Below are 22,181 nucleotides of genomic sequence, written 5' to 3' on the forward strand. Positions count from 1 at the left end.
GCGGTTTCGTAGGAATTTCCTTCCACGCGCCACCGAACTGTGGAATAGCCTACCCGCGGCAGTGTTTCCAGGTCGATACGGTATGGGTACCTTCAAAAAGCGCGTCTATCTCCACCTCAAAGGCCAGAAACGCAGGTCGTGGGCGGCGGTGATCATCATCAGTGGACCCGAACGCTCGTTTGCCTTGTCCTTTTTCCATAAAAATATATATATATTTTTTTTCTTACTTGTTTAACCACGTTTAAGTACCCTTTGTTGTTAATTGTGTTTTTATGGTCCTTTATTCAAGTGGCTTCATTAGGAGTTACATTTTAAATATTTTTTATCGTTCAATCTGATAAAAACAGATGTTATTCAAGGCGTTTTTTGCAATACACTCAGCGATCTGTAAATGATTAGCATTATTTTGTAAACATAAAATATTTTTGAAATAGTACTTGTAGGTATTATAGTTTATGGGAGGGAGGAGAGAAAGGAAAGGGGTACTTGGAAAAAGATTGGTACTAACTTATTGAATTTGGTTGATAATAAAGTATTTGTGGGTTAAAAAGCTATTTATTTAAAACTAATGGGCCTGTGCGGCTACGCCCGCTTCAATTGTACAAATGTTTATTTAAGTGTACTTAAGAAAAACTGACTTAAGTATATACTTTAAATTGACATAACTTATTTATTTATGAACCGATTGCAATAAAATAATAATAAATATAACCCTATAAATAATATAACCCTAAATAATATAACCCTAGATGTTTTTCCCCCAATAAATAATATAGAGATGTTTTTCGAGAGCTTGCCAGAATGCAATAGTGAAAACAGTATCTAAATCGGTTAAGTTGATTCTCAGATTAGCGATTACAAAAGCACAGACAAACAGACAAAAATTTTAAAAAAATCATTGTTTTGGGTGCTATTAGGTTAATAAAGGTTCCCAATAACATTATTTTTTAAATACGAGTATCTTCCAAGTGCAGACAGACACCGTCACTTTTACGATTTTTTTATAAGTATAGATATAGATTGTTTTGGTCTAGTCTTGGACCAAGTCTAAAATTTCTTATGTAGCTATCTTGATCGACGTATTTTGTTAGCATTTATTATTAGCATATATTAAATATCATTTCAAAAGAATGCTTTTGATGGTAACTGTCAGTTTTCGATTGACCCATACCTAAGTTCGTTGTCCGAGAGGTTATTAAGTTCAATACCCCATCCCATAACCAGCGAAATGTCGTTTAGCAACTTGAATTCCTTTTAAGTTACCATTTATTTAACTTTTGATATAATGATATTCATGTCCTTATTTTATTATACGGGTTTTGTTTAATAGAAAGAACAAACGTCGCAATTTACTTTAACCTACTTTATGTTCATTGTAAATTAGATTGTTAGTAAGAGATTGGTTTTATTGAGATTTATATTACTCGCGGAAAAAATATGTCAAAAACAGTTAATTAAAGTTCAAGGAAATCTTCTCTAAATCTAGTACTAACATATAATACTAATAATCTAGTTGATAATATCTTTTATTAAAATGAGGAGGTACATATACATTAAATTATCAGAGACAGTTAGTTATTTCTCTTACTATATTGGAAAACAGGCGAGGGCCCAGACTATTGGCACATCTGGACATCACGCCTTGGTATGAAAGCAAAGGTTCACGGATAGACTTTTCAAGTTATAGGATCACGTCGGTATTCTATAGAATACATTTTGGAGAGGGTGCAGTAGAGCTGCATTACCTGGTACCCTCTTCTCCTTTCCATCTGCGGGGCACTAGACGTAGGCTCGGATTTCACCCTTATGTCATCGATATTCCTCCTTTTCGTACGCAGCGCTTCACCTCCACTTTCTTAATGTGGAACTCCCTGCCTGCTGAACTGTTCCCCGACATGTATAACCTGGGCCAGGTTCTTTAAAGAACGAGTGAATAGGCACTGCCTAGGCAAGCATGCTCCACCTTTGTTTGCATCGTCACTTACCACCAGGCGGACAAATGCTTGCCTATCTACAATAAAAAAAAACGTAAAAAATTTTGTCCGTAAACGAAAAAGCTTAGAAAAGGCCTTTGACAGGATGGTGTGAAAGAAATATCGGATATACTGTCCCCAGTAAAAAGTGAACGTGTCCGTTCATCCGTTCATTCATTCGTCCGTTCTCTGTCATCAACATCTTCATGATTTCCCTCCTCTATCGGACAGAGGCCGAAACCAAAGGAGCGTAGCGTTTGGCGCTACGTTTTCTCTAGTCCGGGAGGTATAAAGCAATAAAGAAAAATGCTTATTATAACACACCAGCACTGTAACGGAAGTTTTCCCAAAAATCCTTGGTAATTACTTAATTTATTTTATATTTGGAATAAGGGCATCGGTTAACGTGAATATTCATATATGACTCGTGACGTATTTGTCTGCAAGTTACGGCTGTCAAAATTACCTTTAAGAAAAATATAGCAAAGTTGCAGTAGGAACGTTTTGCAGTTTTCTAATTTACAGGCAAACCATAATTCATTAATTTCGTAACGTAGATATAAGTTTTTATTTTAAATTTGTTGGCTTTATAATTTATTTAAAATATTATTAGTATTTCATCGAAGCTGCAATACTTGATATTTCATAAATATTTGACCCATAGGTACATGGCCAGCATGTGCTAACATGTTTCCCAAAAAAAAAATGGCTTATTTAAAAATCTAAACAATGATTTGTATGAATCGAATGAGCAATTACAGTTAGGAGTGATTTTGATATTTTTGTTATTTTTTTATCTTCATAGCGCGTTCAATCCCCACTCGGAGGAACGATTGTTTAAATTGTTTTTTTTTCCTCGTTTTTCATAATAAATATTTATTTTTTATTATCTTCAAAATTTGGCGGCAAGTGCTGTCTTAATATTAAATTCCTTCCTATTACCATACTACGCGGGAAAAAGCATAACAGTGCTTTTTGACGATTATCTTTCTTTTACGTTTATATTTTCATTTTTTCTCCCTGGTGTCGTGGCAAAGCCCTGCGTTATGTTCTGCCAACACGGAATTTTCCCACATAATTCGGCAGAAATTGGGGAATAGAATGTTTTAACACTAGATTAACTCTGATAATTTTAATTTTTAATTTTATCTTTCTTTTTTAAGCATTATTTTTATAATAATTTTTAATACATCAACAATACTAACATTATTTTTTTGTTTCAGGTCTGTCTCAATATATTAAGAAAAAATATAACGGCGTTTTATGTCTCTAAAGTTGTAAGTAATAATTTTAGTTAATCCCTGTATAGAGTTCTTGATTTTTCCTAATATGTTCTTCAATGCTAGGTTTCTGATTAAAGCTATAACTTTTTAATACTATATAATACTAAAATATTCATATTTAGTTTTATTATGTATGTATGTAGTTTTATTTTTAACACTCGATACAAGGAATTGACATAAGTTTTACGTTTCTGTGATTTTCATATACGAATTTTTTTAATCAGTGGGGCAGAAAATGTATTTTTGAAAAGTAAACTTGCTATTAGTTTATTTATAATTCTTAAATTCTACTAAAAATAAATTAGACTGCAATAACTGAATTTATAAATATTTCGAAATATATAATTGAGTTTAAAGTAATTGAAATGACATTGAAATGTCATTCGATAAATATACGTGTAACAGTCTTATGCCTTATATTAGAGTAGCAAACTTCGTATTCATAACTAATGTACCTACCATAAAAAAAATAAAAAGTAAAAAAAATCCAGAAAAATCTCTCAGTAGACTACGTAGGCGCTCGAAACAAAATGCAAACAAAAAATCTTTCAAGATAAGTATTTTTTCCTTTTGATTTGCTTTCAGCTTCACGCTGTATCCCGCATATAGCAGGCTAGGCATAAGGAAACTGGGGACAGAGTGTTGCGTCACTCCGTCCCCATTAAGACACTTCCGTTGCCCATTTTCCGCCGAATTCTCGAGGCATTGCGCGTTGAGTAACGAAACTGAACGCCGCAAAAATTTTTCTCTTTCGAATTACGGAGTTTACCATAATACTTTGTTTCTGTATAACATAGCTAAGAAAAAAAATTATCCATCGGTTATTCAGTGGCATAATATTTTTTGAAGAGTTTACCAATAAATTCTAAATACCTACTTACAAAAACAGCGTCTTAATACAACATTTTACATGGTTTAATATAATCTATTATCTAATATACGTTTAAAATTATTGCTATTAAAAGCCAAAGGAGTCAAGAAAATTATTAAAATTACGTTAAAAGAGCGAGAAACAGTATCTCACCTTTGATTGAATTCCAGTGCGCCGTGGTCTTGCAGGTGTAAAGGGATGTTAAATTTCTTCAAGCATTGTATCTTCAACTTCATTATTGGATATTTTTATTTTTATTATTTACGTATAACAAATATGTCGCTGTTTAATTTTTCTTTTATTTATAATTTTTCTGAATGGCCTTATCTTTTTATTATGACTTGATTTTAAAAGGCAAACCACTAAATTAATTTATTTAGCATTCTAAATTCTTAGAATCTTTTATTTATTTATATACTAGTGGGCCCGGACGCGGCTACGCCCGCGAAAATATAAGCCTAAATCATTAAAATAAGTTAAAAAATAATAATAAGTGGAGATTTATTATTAGAAAAAATATCTGAGTAACCGAAATGAACAAACCAAAGAAGTAAAAGTAACTAAAGGAAATTCTTAATATTAGAAAAAAAAACCTAAAGTTTGCTGTGCGCGCATACTAAACATTTTTCTATATTAAATAATTATTAATTTTTGCGAACAATATTAAATAAAATCTCAAATGATTAAAATTACGATATTTTAAGTGTATAACATCGGTATAGATAACCGAACTGAGATAAATTAATTATAAGCAGCAAATAATTACATAAAAAATAATAGTAATTCGAAAATCTATAAAAATTTACAAAATCATCAAAGTCATCCGCCCGTTCGCGTCGGTCATACTTATATTATGCCGCCCGAAGGCTAGGTCATTTGGAATCAGTCACATCTTAATTATTTATTAGAATGTTATACAGTAAACTATAATTTCCATCTAGACGAAATGCTAAAAGTGACTATTATATTTATTTTCATAAGGATGAATATCAAATTATAGAAATCATCTAATTTTTGTTAATGATTTGTATAAAGAGATTTGTATAAATCTATATCGGCGCGCGCCATGTATGCATTAAGCAAACTCACTGTGGGTGACGTTTTCTTAAAACAGCAAACTTTGCAAGCCGTTGCTTAGCAACGCGTAGCGACGATTGTTATTAACATGGCGGAATAAATTCTTTGTCAAATTAATTATTTTAATATATTGGTATATAACGAAAATATTACAAATATGAGAAAAAAAAGTATCCTATGTTCATCCTGGGACCCTCAAGTATCTCTATATGAGTATTTTATCACAATTAAATTAGCGGTTTGGCCCTGATTGCGTAAAAGACAGACAGACAGACAGACAGAGTTACTTTCGAATTTATAATATAGGTATGGATGTCGGAATTTGTAGTACTAAGGTGGTTCCTACCTACTGGGATAGCGATAGCTGCTTTCTTGTGAATTGGTTACGGTGTTGTAATTAATTCGTAATATCACAAATTATGTTTACTCGTGCCAACATTATCCACTGAAGCCCACAGTAGACCGGGTACTCAAAACTATGTGCTAGGGAAATCCACCCAACTCCGACATATATAATATAAAGCTAGCGGCCCGCCCGCGGCTTCGCCTGCGTGACCTACGTTATTATTAATTTCTGTCTCCATGAGTACCTACGTCCTATAAGTGACGTCCATGTAAAATTTGAGACTCCTAGCATTTGTAGTAACGAAATTTCATACAAACTTTCAACCCCAAAAACAACCCCTTAAAAGTCGAATATTGCCAATTTCCGTCTTAGCGAGCACCTACGTCCTATAAGTAACTCCTATACAAAATTTCAGATTCCTAGCACATGTAGTTTCTGAGATTTCGTGATGAGTGAGTGACCTTTCGATTTTATATATATAAATAAGTGAAGGATATACATTTATAACACAGCAATTTCATATTTTTTAATAATGCTATTTATTTCTCTTGGGTTCTATAGAACCACAAAAAAGTTTTACAAAAAAATGTGAGTCGATCAACCTTAAATATTTAAGACAGATAAGACTATGTCGATTACATTTCTTTCATTCTATTACAAAATTTGAGAAGGGACAACGCCTATGGTTGATGATTAATTTTTCCGAGAGCACACAGTATATTAAACGGACTGACTTAATACGTCGTTCTCTCTCTCTATCCTGTTTCTTCGTATATGCTAAGAATAACTTAGGTAAAAAAAAACTTAAGTACCCGTCATAATTTAATTTAATAAATATCCATATCTGTATTCATGTAGATAGCCTACATGGAAATATTGCACATTTATTATAACATTATTAAATTATTATATATCAAGACTTATCACTATTACTAAATGCTATTAATACCTTACATAATATTATTTTAAATCCACTTAAATAATTGACATCACAGTTTTGTTCAATTTCTTAGCTTAGGTTTCGTTAAGTTACTGTCATTGTTTTCTCCAATCCTCCTTGATCATGTCTGCTCCTTTCTCCGCTATCATAAACGTTGGGGCATTTGTATGACTTGATACAATTTCAGGCATAATACTAGCGTCGATTACTCTTAAATTAGGAATTCCATGTACCCTTAACCTGGAGTCTACAACAGCTGAGGGATCAGTATCAGCGCCCATTTTACAAGTTCCACTTTGATGATAAATTGTAAAGGTGAACATTTGTGCTTGACATGCGAAATATGCGTCACTTCCAAATGGTCCATACTTTAAACATTCGGGTATAGGTACGTCATATATTTTCGTTCCCAGTTTCTTCATCGACGGCTGTCTTGAAATTTCTATTGCCACCTTGATACCTTCTACAATTTTCTGTAAATCTTCGGAGTACTCAAAGTAATTTGGGATTATTGTTGGGTGTACTTTAGGATTTTTGCTTCGTAACATCACTCTACCTTTCGATTTTGGTCGCATAAGCATTGGGAATACCATAAAAGCATCATTACTACCTAAGGCACCATATGTTTCTGAGTAAATTTGTTCGTCAAAACCAAAATTACGTGGCAGAAGTGGGTCGGAATTTAATCCACCACTTATAAAAAGCAATTCCATATCAGGCCAACCGGTAATATTAAATTTATTTTTTAATTCCAAAAAGACCAACGCTTCGCATCCACCGGGTAATGACATGGGTCCCTTATGAGTTCGCATCCACTTGAACACTAAGTCCAAGTGGTTTATAATATAAGTCGTTGATACAGACAAATTTTGTGATTGGACCAGAAATTGAAGACCACCAGCTGCGATGTGATCCATCAGATTATAACCTACTGGCAAATCCTTGGCTACTGGAATATCTAACGATTCTAAATGGTCTCTTGGACCAATGCCAGAAAGCATTAACAGTTGAGGAGAGTTTATAGCACCTGCTGATACGATGACTTCTTTTTTCGCTAAAATTTTATATTTCTTACCGCGTTTCGTGAATTCCACTCCTATTACTTTAGTTTTTGTAGTATCTAAGATCAGCTTTGTGACCATGCTCATTTTTGATACATGTAAGTTATTTCTTTTGTTAATTGGATGCAAGTATGCCCGACTGGAACTGTGTCTGGTGCCATTCTTCATTGAAAGTTGTAAGAAAGATATGCCAGCTGGATTAGCCCCATTAAAATCACTATACTTAAAACCTAATTCTTGACCACCTTTAACCCACGCTTTTCCTTTAGATGTTCGGAACGGAGCGTATTCTACGTTTAAATACCCTTTATGGCCGTGAAATTTATCATCGTCAAATGAAGGTATGTTAAAGTTTTCAATCTTTTTGAAATATGGCAGAACGTCATCCCACCCCCAGCCTTTGTTGCCCATTGCTTCCCAATTGTCGTAATCATATTGTGCCCCCCTCGTATAGATCATGTAGTTTAAGACACTGGATCCACCCATGACCTTACCACGTGGCCAGTTACACTGTTTATTTTCGAATCCTGCACAATATTTATCTGAAGGTTTCGTCTTATATTTCCAATTGGCATTTGTAAATTGTAAATAATTCGCTAAAATTGGTATATCCATAACAAAGTTTTCATTGAAACCAGCTTCTATCAAAAGCACTTTCCATTCTGGTATTTCTGTCAATCGATTTGCTAGTACACACCCAGCCGTGCCAGCGCCCACTACTATGAAATCGTATTCGGAAAGGAGATTCTGTTGATCTTGCGGTTCGTTATCTAGTTGATTTGTGCCTTCTTGTAAAAATTGCATTACAGATGAAATAGGATTCGCTACTTGTGTTTCAATTGGTAATACAACAGTAAAAAACACCCACAGTGCCGCCGTCAAAGTCGGCGCTCGACGCTGGTGCCGCATCTGTAATGAAGTACATATTGTATTAATAACAAATGAAATTATATATTTTGCCTAAATTAAAATAATATTTTTTTTTTACAATTTCACGCTGTAACACGTATATAACGCGGTAGGGCAAAGGGAACCTAGTATTAAGACATTCCCTGTTTTGTCCCCACTTTTACAGTCGCGATTACTGTCACACCCTTGTGTCAGACCAGACGCCCTAAATAATATTACCGTTGTGTATTATTTTTGGGTAATGTCAAGTAAATTTAATATTTACGTTACCTTATTCATGTGTATATATACCATGAAAATTAATTGATATCGTACAAGGTTATGATCTAATCTCTTTTTATTTATATACTAGCGGACGCGCCCAGCTTCGCCTGCTTATTTACACCCTTAGGAGTGAATTCTATTAAAGCATGAAACACGTGTTCAATGAAATATTTTTAAGAGTGTCAATTTCAAATTTTATAAAAATCGGTGGCAATTTAAAGATTTTTGCATACAAACTTTCAACATCTTATTTACACCCCTGGGGGATGAATTACTTTATTAATCACGAAACATGTGTTCAATGAAATATTTTTATGAGTGTAAATTTCAAATTTTTAAAAAAATCGGTGGCGATTTAATTATTATACAGTAGATTCACTGTTTGTATTTCAAAAAGTGGTATTTCAGCTCTCATCTATGACAATAGAATTGGTTTCTGTCTGGCCAAGGCGTTGGTATGAATTTACAGGAAAACACCTTGGAATCCTTGTCACAATTACACACAGAGTACAATTTGTACAGATATAGTAAATAAATGAATATTTTTATCATTTCTCAATAATGTTCACCTATGTATTTAGATCTGCTGTACATTTTTATTATACTATACTTATGAAGGTTTACAACCTTCTAAAGTATAGTTTAGTTACATAAAAAAACAATCAGGTTTTGCCAACCTTAGAAATGTTTACTTACAAAGTAAACATTTATAATAATACTAGTGGACCCGAACGCGGCTACGCCCGCTTGAACTATACAAATATTTATTAAATATATTTATGATAATATTTTCAGTTTTCAATAGAGAGATGCGTTAAGCAAGCTCATTTTGGGTGACGTTTTCTAACAACAAACTTTGCAAATCGTTACTTAGCAACGTTCGCATAGCGACGGTTGTTATTGCATGTCAAATTAATAAGTATTTTAAATATTGGTATATATCGAAAATATTACAAATATGAGAAAAGAAAGTATCCTATGTTCATCCCGAGACCCTCGAGTATCTCTATATGAGTATTTTATCACAATTAAGTTAGCGGTTTGGCCCTGATTGCGTAAAAGACAGACAGACAGACAGAGTTACTTTCGAATTTATAATATAGGTATGGATAAATTTGATGAAACTAATAAAATATATCTAAATTAAAAAAAACGTATCTATATACAGTAGAGTAAGAAATATACTACATTTTCACTTCAACTAACATCATTCAATGTAAACAAAGGAATAAATGCACTAGCATTTTAATGAGGTACAGCCTTGATCAGTCTGTGGTTATAAAATTTCAAAGGATGTCTTATTTTCCTCAGAGACCCTGTGTTGTTAATGAACTACATTCTACAGGTTATCACACAGTTTCTATCAAGGCACTTAACATTCATTAAGATTCCTTTAAATCTTTCCTGTACTATGCTTTTATATGTATATCTCATATAGGATGGACTTGGAAACATAGTGTTTAGACACTAATTCTAGAACTTCCACTTCATCACTCATTTCTTCAAGTGGGAATCGAACCCACAAGCTACGCTACGACTTGCACCTGTAATATTGTACAAATTCATAGTTAAATATATTATATTATTATATTAATTCAGGGTCAGATTCAAACTTCAAACACCTGTCACCTATTAATATGACGTTTTTGTTTTTTTTTTATTAGCAACCAATATTTAGGCCAAGGTATGACATTCGATAGACAATTTTATTATAAACTTGTTGTATGTGAATTCAATTAGATAAATCTATCTATTATTTAGATATGCATAGACATTAAGAAATATGGGTATTGTTTATTTTTAACATTTTTAAAGTATTGTGTAAAGTTATAAGACATAAAAAATAATAGTATATTTAATAGTAAACCTAATATTTTTATTAAATTGTCCAGATTTTTTTCTTTTAAATGTATTTTTTTAGTCTTGTTATTTAAATCCTTTGCCTTATTTTAGTTTCCACCAATCCCAACCTAAGCTACCGACCGAGAATTACTAAATCGGTTATCCGGCATCCTTTATTAATTATATCTGCAAAATAACAGGATATTCTCTATTAACCGGCGTACTATCATTTGAATAATTGTTCGATTATTAAATACATTGATAATAGTTTGAGCATTTGTGGATCTCATGTAGTAGGAACGTGCTCGTAACGGTTGGCTTGTCGATGTAATTTTATATTGTGTGTATGAGAGACATTGTATGATGGATGTATTTTGTTCTTGTAGACAGTAGGGTAGGCAGAGGGAACCTAGTGTTAAGACAGTACGTTCTCCATTGCGTGTTGCGTGTGTAGGAGACATTGCGTTTTAAATAGTAGAATGCCACTATGAATAGAATCAAAGTAATTAAACAAATTTAAATTAAACTGTCTTCATACTGTAACCCCCAAACTGCATGATAGGCAGAGGGAACCTAGTGTTAAGACACTACGTTTCTCATTTTCCGCCGAATTCTTAAGATATTATGTGTTGAGTAGCGGATTTCAACGCTTCTCCTCTACGCCAAAGTAATGAAAATGTATAATAAAAAAAAAATATATATTTCATTTGTTCGAGTAGGGATCGAACCCACAACTAGTCTCGTTTATAGTCACACTTGTACCGCTGCGCCACGAATGGCCTCAAATTCAAATTAAACTGATAGTTCATTTTTATAAAATAGAAGTATTTATGTCAATAATAGATTTATAAATTGTACTCTATACAGTTACTTTAAATAATTACTATAAATTTACTATAAATAATTATGGGAAAAAATCGTAAATGTAATGTGATATTGTTAACTTATATAGCAGGTATAGTTATCCTATATTATCAAGGCCACTAACTACCCAATGACAAGAATTTGAAAGTACTTGTTGATTATACTATTGAATACATAAAATCAAATTAAATCAGCTTCACGCTGTATCCCGCACACAGCAGGGTAGGCAGAGGGAACCTAGTGTTAAGACACTCCGTTTCTCACAAAATGGAAATATAAACGTAAATAAATATTTCACTTGCTCGAGTGGGGATCGAACCCACATCTGTCGTGTTACAGTCACACCCTTGTGAATTGAACCCATTTGAATATATATAAAGAATATTTCTTTAAACTTTTTAAATACATTGCATTTGACTTTATAATGTATATGGAAATGTTATAAAAACTACTGCTGACATAAAAAAACCTAAGGTTATCTAGATAATAAAAAAATAACATTTAAAAAAAATTAAACACACGTTATAAGTAATGTACATATTTTGTAGTTTAATAGATATAGAAGCACGCTCGTTTTTAAATGAGGTTTAAAGTAGACTAAGATTATTTCTTTTGTATTTATTAAATCTTTTTCCATAATAAATTTTTGTTTTAAATGACCATTAGCGATATTTAAAGAAATTATTAATAAGAGATTGAAATAAAATTAATAAGGTATCTGTGTCTAATATTATAGAAGGATTATCATGATTTAACAGATTTATTTTAATAACATGAGAAAAAATTTCACCAATAATTTTATTATCTTATAATATAAATTTTAATTTTTTATATTTTATTATAATTTTTAATGTAATAATTGGGGCTATAGGAAGATTTAATCAAACTTCTTTACGTAAATTAATAGCTTTTTCTTCAATTAATAATATTGGTTGATTAATCTCAGCTTTATTAATTAGAGAAAATTTATGATTAATATATTTTCTATTTTATTCAATATTTTTATTTATTTCATGACGGCATCTTTTACCATTAACCTACAATCACCCTCAAAATTAAGATGGTTATTTGAAACTCGAAATTTAACTTCTATTTTCTTTATAGAGATTTCATTTTTAATTATATTAAAGTGATAACTATTTGTGAATATTTTTATAAGGTAACATTCAAAGGTCTTTAAAAGTTATGGTACATACTAATTACAATAATTATATACCATGTGAAATATGTTAGGTCAGTCGTAGCACAGGGGCACAAAGGGTCACTATAAATGCGGCAGGTTGTGGCTTCGATTCCGAAGAAATATTGAACGTTTTCATATTTTCGTTCTCGTGCCTCTAGAATTCGGTAGAAAATTGCGAATAGTTTCCCTCTGCTTACCCTGCCGTGCGTGCTAAAATAGCGGGATACAGCGTGAAGCTAATAAAAAAAGTGATAGCCTAACTTACGTGTGTTGATGGAAAACAACATGGCTGATAGTCGATTCCAAGACTGTCCAACTGTCATTGTGTTGCATCGTATTGCATTATATATATACCCTCGATCTATGCTTATCGTACTTGATAACATTACTTTTTACATAATATTACATAAAATTACATATGTAATATTATGTAATTTGTATTGCGAACATGATTTTTTCGATAAATTTTGGAATTGTGATGTTTGAGCACGATATGTGTGAGTTCGATTCTTTCTCGAGAAAATGTTTTTATAATTAAAATTCGCTATTTTCGTGATTAACATTAAAACTGACTGACATACTAAATAGGAATAATTTATATTTTAATTTATATACCTATTATATTTATATGCGCGGAATACAGTGTGAGGCTAATAAAAAATCTGCCTGTTTATACGTACATGAATATGTAAATCCTTCATTTTACTTTACAATTTATTTATATTTCGTAAATAATTTTCTAACACGATATAAAGACCGTCGCGGCGCAGATGCATTAGCGTGTGACTGTAACGCGCCGTGTGTCGGTTCGATTCCCGCCCGTGGAATGAATTATTATTTATTAATATTTACATTTGCTCCCTTTCTGCTTCTCAACACGCAAAGCCTTGATAACTTGGCGGAAGTGGGGAATTGAGTGTCTTCCCTCCCTTTGAGTGATTCTGCCAACCCTGCTACTTGCGGGATACAGCGGGAAGCCAATAACAACATTTTAACGCATTTACTAATGCATTTTTAAATATAAGTACAATGTGATGAAACAACATTTTATTTAATCACAGCCATAAAGACGTGTTAATTAATAATTATAGCGAGTAATATTATATTGGCTACTCAGGTTTTTTAATGTCTTGCAATAAAATTACTACGGAATTTTCATTCATAACAATATATTATCGAAGTGGTTATTCTGTATATATTATTTATTTTAATTTATTTATTTTGTATTCATTATTGTTTATTTTATACTTTTTATATCAGCTCTTCAATGAGAACTGATCTGTTTTAAACGTTGAAACATATTTTTACGGTTATTTTAGAGTATACTTTTTAGTAACTGTGTATAATTTAATAACTAAAATATATTTCATATTTATAAAATAAAATCTACTTCACGCTGTAGCCCGCACACAGCAGTGGAAACCTAGTGTTAAGACACTTCGTTCCCGATTTTCCGTATAATTCTGGAGGCATTGCGTGTTGAGTGGCGGAACTGAACGCCGCCGCCCTTTGCGTCGACACCAGAGCGAAGATATGAAAATATAAATGTAAATAAATATTTCATCTTCCCGAATGAAGATTTTGCCAGGTATGCTTTATAAAATACTATATCCAAATTTTGACTGTAATCTTACCTTAAATAGGAATTATCGGATTATTAATATTTTATTTTAATATAAGCTAACTTCAATGCGGCGACGAATTGTTGACCGTACTGTAGGTAAAGTTAAACTTAAAACAAGTTGTGATTTAGAAAAATTCTACGCATAACTAACTATGTGTTAGAAGCGGAAGTGTCTATATATTTTAATTATGGGAATAATTGCCGAATAATATTAATTAATTTAGTGAAAAATATATTTACATAAATATTTAATTTAAATATTACAAAAAGTTATTTTCCTTTAATTTCCAAACTAGTGACAAAAACTTAATGGTCATACTCTTATATGAGCGTTCTGATATCAGAATATTCGATCTTAATAATATAGTGTAAAAGAATTTCTACGTAACCTGATGAGAACGTATGGCTTAGTGGTCGGTTTCCGGGAGGCGTGGGTTCGAGTTTCGCTACGTTCAAATTTGTATACGTTTTCTAAATAAGTATTTTTCTTTCCTAAATGTGGAATAACACTTTAAAAGTGTTCAAAATAGTGTAAATGTTAGTTTAAAAAAAACATTATTTTGAAATATAGAATATTTTCCTTCATCCACTCTCTCTTCTCCCTCTATCCTGTGAATAAATGGAATAGTTTACCACAATTTTCTCATTATCTATGACTCATTCGACTTCATCAAGTCCGCGATAGGTTGTGAATTCAATTTCCACTCCAGTAAATGAAATATTTTAATTTTTTCGCTTTGGGGTTGAGGCAAAGCGCGGCGTTGAGATCCGCCTCTCAAACATACAACGTCTCAAAATTTCGGCAGAAAATGGGGAACGGAGTGTCTTAAAACTAGCTTCCCCCCGCCTCCCCTCCTAGATGCAGAATACAGTGTGAATTCGGCTTTATAACAAAAAAATATTTAAAGAAGTGCTTCATTGCATTGTATTATAATAGAGTAACTTGGAAAATACAAGGGCACATTACACATGATAATGATATCAATTAACATTACACATAATCTTGCATTTGTTAACTGCTTTGTAACAAATACTATTCTATGCATTTTTTTATATTTTTTTTATTTAAAGCAGAAATTGAGAATAAAATTCTAGGATTTGTGTAATTATTTACTTTATAAGCATTGTTAACTAGCTACCAGCTCACGGCTTCGCCGCGTGGACTACATAGTTAATTGTTTATTAATCTGCATTACTTTCGTTCTCTATTGTTATTTATTTCAAAAATAATATTTATATTAAAAAGTAAAGAATTCAATAAAATAATTGTAACAATTTTGTTTAACATCATCATTCAAAATGGTATAACTTTTTTATTTATTAACCCATTTAAATAAAAAGCAATATATAATAACATTTTAAAAAAAACCTAATCTAAAATTATATTCATATAGTTATTATGACGACAAAATTTTGCACTTAAGTCTTACTTGGGCAATTTGTAGCAGTATGGGAACCTAATGATAAGACTCCGTTCCAATTCTGCTCCCCACGTTCCGATAATTTCGTTCCCCACTTTTCCACCTCATTCTGGAGACATTGCGTGTTGAGTAGCGGATCTCAAGGCTGCGCTTCACCTCGTTACGAGAACAATTACTTTATAATTGTTTAGTACGTTCAGTTTGAAACATACGAACGAGTACATATAGAAGGTATTTACGAAGAGATAGTCTTAAATGTTGATAATAATTAATTGAAAATTCTCCTGAATATTCGTTATGTAAATATATATATTTTTAATTAACTTAACTTACTTAACTTAACTTCACGCTTTATCCCTAGCGGGGTAGACAGAGAGAACGGAACGCTAAACGCTACGGTCTCTACATACCTCTTTCGCCTCGTCTACCTCTTCATACATGCCCTTCGGGGGGGTCCTCATGCTTTTTACGTGACCTTCCTCCAGTATCTTTGATACTGTGTTATGGATTTTTTTTAATTAAATAAAATGAATATGTTTTGTATAAAGTCATTCATAGAACTCGTGTGTATTGTTTAGCGTTTGAGAAACAAAATATTGTTGATCTTGACCTAAATGACTAATGAAGACTTGCGTTAATTTAGCCATTTGAAAACTCACAGTTTTAATTTTTTTTTTTATGTTTGGCACTAATTGCCGAATTAAGTGATATTTAAATATAGTTAATTTACATAGATTTATCTATACGTATATTAAAATTGTGACTTATCGCTGTATGTACATGAAACATAATATATATAAGAAAATCTATTATTTGTAGGCAAGAACCTAAAACTATGAGTTTTAAAAATTTTGTCTGTTTGTCTGTGTTTGTGCACGCTAATCTCAGATTCGGCTTAACTGGCTTTCCTCTTTGGAAATCTTAAATAGTATTTTTCTTTCGTAAGGGTTGAATAATAATTTAATATGTATTTTTTTAATATAGTTCTTTTGGTAAGCTTTATAATAATTAATTATATTTTTTATAATTGAAATATAAAAAATACCAAACGTGATGATACAACTTAATTATAGACAAAGATATTCATTAAAAAAAACATTTTTTTATTAATTTATTTTTTGTGCTAAAAACAGTAAGAAGTTACTAGTTGAATACATTACTTAGCACAAAGTTGTGAAATTCTGTCGAAAGATTCTATATAAGATAAATGTAATTAATTGTGATATTGTTTCTTACATTAATGTATTTTTTTCAGCTTCACGCTGTATCACGCACAAAGAAAAGTAGGCAGAGGGAACCTAGTGTTACTCTCTGTTTCCCATTTTCTGCCGAACTCTGGAGGCATTGCATGTTGAGTGGCGGAAAATAATTAATATTTCATTTCCTCTACTGGGAATCGAACCCACAAGCTGTCGTCTTTACAATCACACTATGTGCCCCTGTTCCGTGATAATGATGTATAAATGTAATAATGATTAAAATTAAAAACAGTATATTATTATAGATTATTTTGTTTTGTATTTGTCTTGCTGTAAGTTATTTTGTATTTCTAGAAACGCCTCAAAAGTAACTGTACTTATAAATAATATTTATTTGAGGTTGTTAAAGAAAGAAAATTAAAAGTTAATGTTTTTTTTATTTATATTGTCACTTGCTCTACATGAACGTTCGTATATAACTTGATTGTGAATAATAACATAACTTTTTAATATTTTTATACTTAAATTGAATTGAAATTTGTATTGTTTGGAGAAATAAAATACAGGGAGGAAAATTTCGAAGAAAGAAAGGACTAGCCCGATAAGCATGGGAAAGTTGCACTGTGTGTTTTTTTTCCTCTAATTCTTACAATAAGGGAGGAACAACCCTTATCGTTTTTTTTTTCTTAGTGTCTAATGAAGATATCTTCATGAAATTTGAACTCATAGTGGCTAACGCGTCACAAGATCAGTTCGCATATATATAACTAGCGGACGTGCGCAGCTTTGCTTGCGTATTTAGGGGTGAATTCTAGAAAACCATGAAACACATGTTCAATTAAATATTTTTAAGAGTCTAAATATAAAATTTTATAATAATCGGTGGCGTTTTAAAGATTTTTCAATACAAACTTTCAACCCCTTATTTGCACCCTTAGGGGGTGAATTCTAGAAAACCATGAAACACATGTTCAATTAAATATTTTTAAGAGTCTAAATTAAAAATTTTATAATAATCGGTGGCGTTTTAAAGATTTTTCAATACAAACTTTCAACCCCTTATTTGCACCCTTAGGGGGAGAATTCTAGAAAACGATGAAATACGTGTTCAATTAAATACTTTTAAAAATCTAAATTTCAAATTTTATAAAAATCGGTGCCGATTTAAATTTTTTTCCATACAAACTTTCAACACCTATCTCACCCCTTTAGGGTTAAAATTTTTCAAAATCCCTTCTTAGTGGATGTCCAGATTATGATAGTAAACATCTGTCCAAATTTCACGTTTCTACGCACAGCGGTTACGGCTGTGCGTGCGTCTTACCTCAGTCAGTGAGGACAAGTCCTTTTATATATATAGGTATAGTGACATCTCACTCACACGCACTCTTCCTATGGATTTGTGTCCTTTGTTTTTGTTTTTTTTTTGTATGTGAGGATGTATCGTAAATCGTAATTAGCCAATTTTTTCCACATTCTAAATTATGCTATAATACTATTTGATAAGAACTATAATAGTAAAGAGTATGTACTTATATTAGTAACATTAAAAAAGTTATATTAAGGAAATCTTTAAAATGCAGGAAATGCTTAAAATTTTTATGATGTGTATATGATAAAAAAAAATAAAGTTAAACTCTTAACTTAAAGTCACAGGTGAGGTTCACGAGGTGGGCTTTTTTGTGGAAATCTTTTACTTGGTCATCAACCGTAACCGCTTTAGTCTTCTCCATCTAATCTAAAATCCATGTTTTATTTAAAATATGTACATCATTTATATTAAGGAAATGTATTTTATGCTCATTTCAATGCTAAATTAGTTTCTTTTTATCTTTACACATCTCGCAAAAAAAATATTTTTTTATTTATTCATAATACAAAATTATTTACAAAAAAAATTACAATATATTTTAATATAAATTCAATAAAAATATCGATTTTCAAGGACGTAGTATTGTTTTTTACTTTTTAACGTGTCTATGCTATTTATTTTGGTACGTATTCCTTACATATTTCTATTGATTGGCTAGTAAATGTTAAAAATTAAATATCGAGTAAATGAATAATAAAAAGAATATATTAAATCAGTTGCACGCTGTATCTCGTACACGGGTAGGCAGAAGGAACCTAGTGATAAGACACTTCGTTTCCCACTATTCGCCTTATTTTGGAGGCATTGCGTATTAATTGGCGGACTCAAGTCCGCTTGGTGAACGAACCCACAGCCAGTAGCGTTTATAGTTACACTTTGTGCCCCGGGCCACGACTGGCTTCAGACAGCCACGATTTTAATTTACAATTTTTAGATTTATTTTAATTTATTTATTTATTTTATTTATTTTAAATTAAAAAAAAAATTGTCCATGAAGTGCGCGATTAACAAGTATTAACACGACAGGTCATAGGCTCGACTCCCACTAGAGGCAATGAAATATTTAATATTTTCATTTTCTCGCTCCAGTAACGACAAAAAATGCGGCGTTGAAATCCGCCACTAAACACGCAATCCAGGATTCGACGGCTGTCTTTACGGGAACGGAGTATCTTAACACTAGCTTCCCAGTTTCTCTCTGCTCCCACTGCAACGTGAGGGATGCAGCGTGAAACAAAAAATAATAATACTAATATGTTTTAAATATTTGTTGTTAATTCTAAACAAGTGTAGCCTAAAAAAGCTTTAGTGGCAGATCATGCAAATTAAATTACTCGGCAATAACTTATAATATAAGGTAAGACCAGTTTGTTATTATAAATATTTATAGAGCGAGCAATGGTATATTATATAATATATTTATATTGATAATTTTATTAGAAGACGATCGAAATTGATCGTCGTGTTTTTAAAAGAGAATATTAGAAATAACAGGTTACGCATCCATGTAAGATTTGCATTATCCTTGGTGCTCTGCAGTTATGAGGTTGATATGTAAATATATTAGTTATAAATTAATCTATATATATGAAAGGACTTGTCCTCACTGACTGAGGTAAGACGCACGCACAGCCGTAACCGCTGTGCGTAGAAACGTGAAATTTGGACAGATGTTTACTTTCGTAATCTGGACATCTACTAAGGATAAGGGATTTTGAAAAATTTTAACTTTAAAATGGTGAAATAGGGGTTGAAAGTTTGTATGGAAAAAAAATTAAATCGGCACCGATTTTTATAAAATTTGAAATTTAGATTTAAAAAAAAAAATTGAAATTTAGACTTAAAAATATTTCATTGAACACGTGTATAATGGTTTATTATAATTCACTCCTAAGGGTACAAATAAGCAAGCGAAGCTGCGCGGGTCGCCTAGTGTTTATATAAAAATATACTCAAGTCGGCTTTTTTTTAAAAGGACTATTTTTCACATTAAAATTTGTGTGCAACTAAGTAAATAATAGCTATAACGAGAAAAAAACTAACTTTTAGTATTTTAGGAACATTAACAATTTAAAATTATAATTAAATTAACTGCATACAATATTGCATTGTATAATGTGCAGTTTTAGTTAATATAATTGATATCCACGGGTAATTTAGCTTCCCGTTCCTTTCGTATGCCGTGAGAATTTAAAACAAAACAATTGAATTTGATGAAGAAGTTAATAAGGAGTTAAGCATACCTAAGCACAAATATAATAGCTTAGAATTATTTTATCCCATTTTAATTTAATATGAAAATGATTTAGAATTAATAATAACAACATAATATTTTATTATTATTACTTAATTTCCTACACAATGTCTCGAAAAAATTAGCACTAGGCTCTTAGCCTCTGCCTACCCTGCTATGTAGGAATGCAGCGTGAAGCCGCCAAACTCTAAGAGGAGAATTGGCAGAGCTAAACCAAGATGGCGAGACGAGTTGGACCATCATAGGCCTGACTGGTGTTCATTAGCACAAAATAGATCAGACTGGAAAAAATGTAGAGAGGCCGCTTCCCACCAAATGGGACACTATAGGTTAGGAAAAAAAAAATCTTAACTAAAATTATCGTAGGTACTGCTGTAAATGTGGGAGACGTGTGAAATCAAAAATAAATTCTTCTAAAATAAAAAAATATATATTTTATTTCAGCCATTAGACTTATATATTCTGCTACTGATATTTTTTTATGATATTCACATGTAAGCTGAAATTAATATTAAATATCCATATATATGACGTCATCGAAGCTTTTTAACTTTTTTGTTGATTTAAATAAGAGGAACATTTCTTATATTATTAGTATTGCTAAACACGCGTTTACTACTTTACCATGAATTCAATAATACGTGTTTAAGATTTCTGATTATATTCCCACAGTCTTGTCGCAGCTTTTAGTATTTTTAACTATCAACTTATTACTATTATATTTTTATTTTTAAAGCATGAAAACGCGACAGGTTGTGGGTTCGATTCCGATCGAGGAAATAGGAAATATATGGTGAAAATATTTTTCATTTCTTCGCTCTGATGTTGAGGCAAAGCGTGGCGTTGAATTCCGCCACTCAACACGCAATGCCTCTAGAATTTGGCGGAAAGTGGGATACGGATGTGTTTTAATGGGAACAGAGTGTCTTAACACTAGGTTTGCACTACCAATCTGTCTACTATGCTATGCGCCTGATACACCATGAAAAAAAATTATATTTAAAAATATTGGTTTAATATGGCTCTTTTGTACGGGGGAATCCTAACGTCTGGCTCGTATCGCAATGTTAGTCGTTAAACTAATTATTTTTAATATTAGTTATTGTGAAGTGGTGATTATATTTGTTTGTTTATTTTATTTAAAATTATTTCTTATTTATATTTATGATCCTTGACTTATAAAATGCTGATGGTATTTAGATTAAAATGATTGCTAATTAATTTCTTTATGAGTAATATTAATATTTATAATTTCGAATTTTTTTATGTTTGTTTATATTTATTTGCTTTATTTATTTTTGAAACAATCGCGCAAATAGAACAATTATCTAATATAAATAAAAAAATAGCTCAATAAATATTTTGTAAAAAAATCCATATAGATACTTACTTTTAATCGGTAATATAGTAAATCCTTACACAAAAACAAAACATGCGCGCACCTCTTCACTATAGCAAACTACCCGCGAGCTAGCCCCCAGCGCGTGACAGCACCTCTCAAGCACTAGCGATCTAGAGATACGCGCAACGAGTTATATTAAAAGAAACGCGTGCGCGCTATCACCGTGACCCTGTCTTTTTTCACGTTCAAGTTCATTAATTGGTGTTTTTTCTTTACGTCACATGTCGTTTATACGTAATGTTTGGTAATCTGGTTGGTTTTAGATGAATAGTGAAATTAGGGGTCAGTCGTGATGT

At 31.6% G+C, this 22,181-nt stretch overlaps 2 protein-coding genes across 4 annotated transcripts in view; one reads left to right on the forward strand and one right to left on the reverse strand.

The window, feature by feature from the left end:
• Nucleotides 1-22,181, forward strand: part of Flo2 (flotillin-2) — a 220,877-nt gene that overhangs the window by 23,569 nt on the left and 175,127 nt on the right. The gene's annotated exons all lie outside the window — the stretch shown is intronic.
• Nucleotides 6,360-22,006, reverse strand: LOC146540424 (glucose dehydrogenase [FAD, quinone]-like). Of its 2 annotated transcripts, none has more exons than XM_085204390.1 (2): nt 21,874-22,006; nt 6,360-8,460 (listed from the first exon to the last, which is right to left on the reverse strand). In XM_085204390.1, the coding sequence occupies exon 2, from the start codon at nt 8,458-8,460 to the stop codon at nt 6,586-6,588; it is 1,875 nt and encodes a 624-aa protein (XP_085060516.1). In that variant the 5' UTR covers nt 21,874-22,006; the 3' UTR covers nt 6,360-6,585. The 2 variants fall into 2 exon arrangements, with proteins under 2 accessions (XP_085060516.1, XP_085060527.1); XM_085204401.1 differs by lacking the exon at nt 21,874-22,006 and adding an exon at nt 12,879-12,924.

This window comes from Heliconius melpomene, chromosome 2, assembly GCF_056956725.1.
Source record: "Heliconius melpomene rosina isolate 202511_hmr_F chromosome 2, ASM5695672v1, whole genome shotgun sequence".
Taxonomy (NCBI): domain Eukaryota; kingdom Metazoa; phylum Arthropoda; class Insecta; order Lepidoptera; family Nymphalidae; genus Heliconius; species Heliconius melpomene.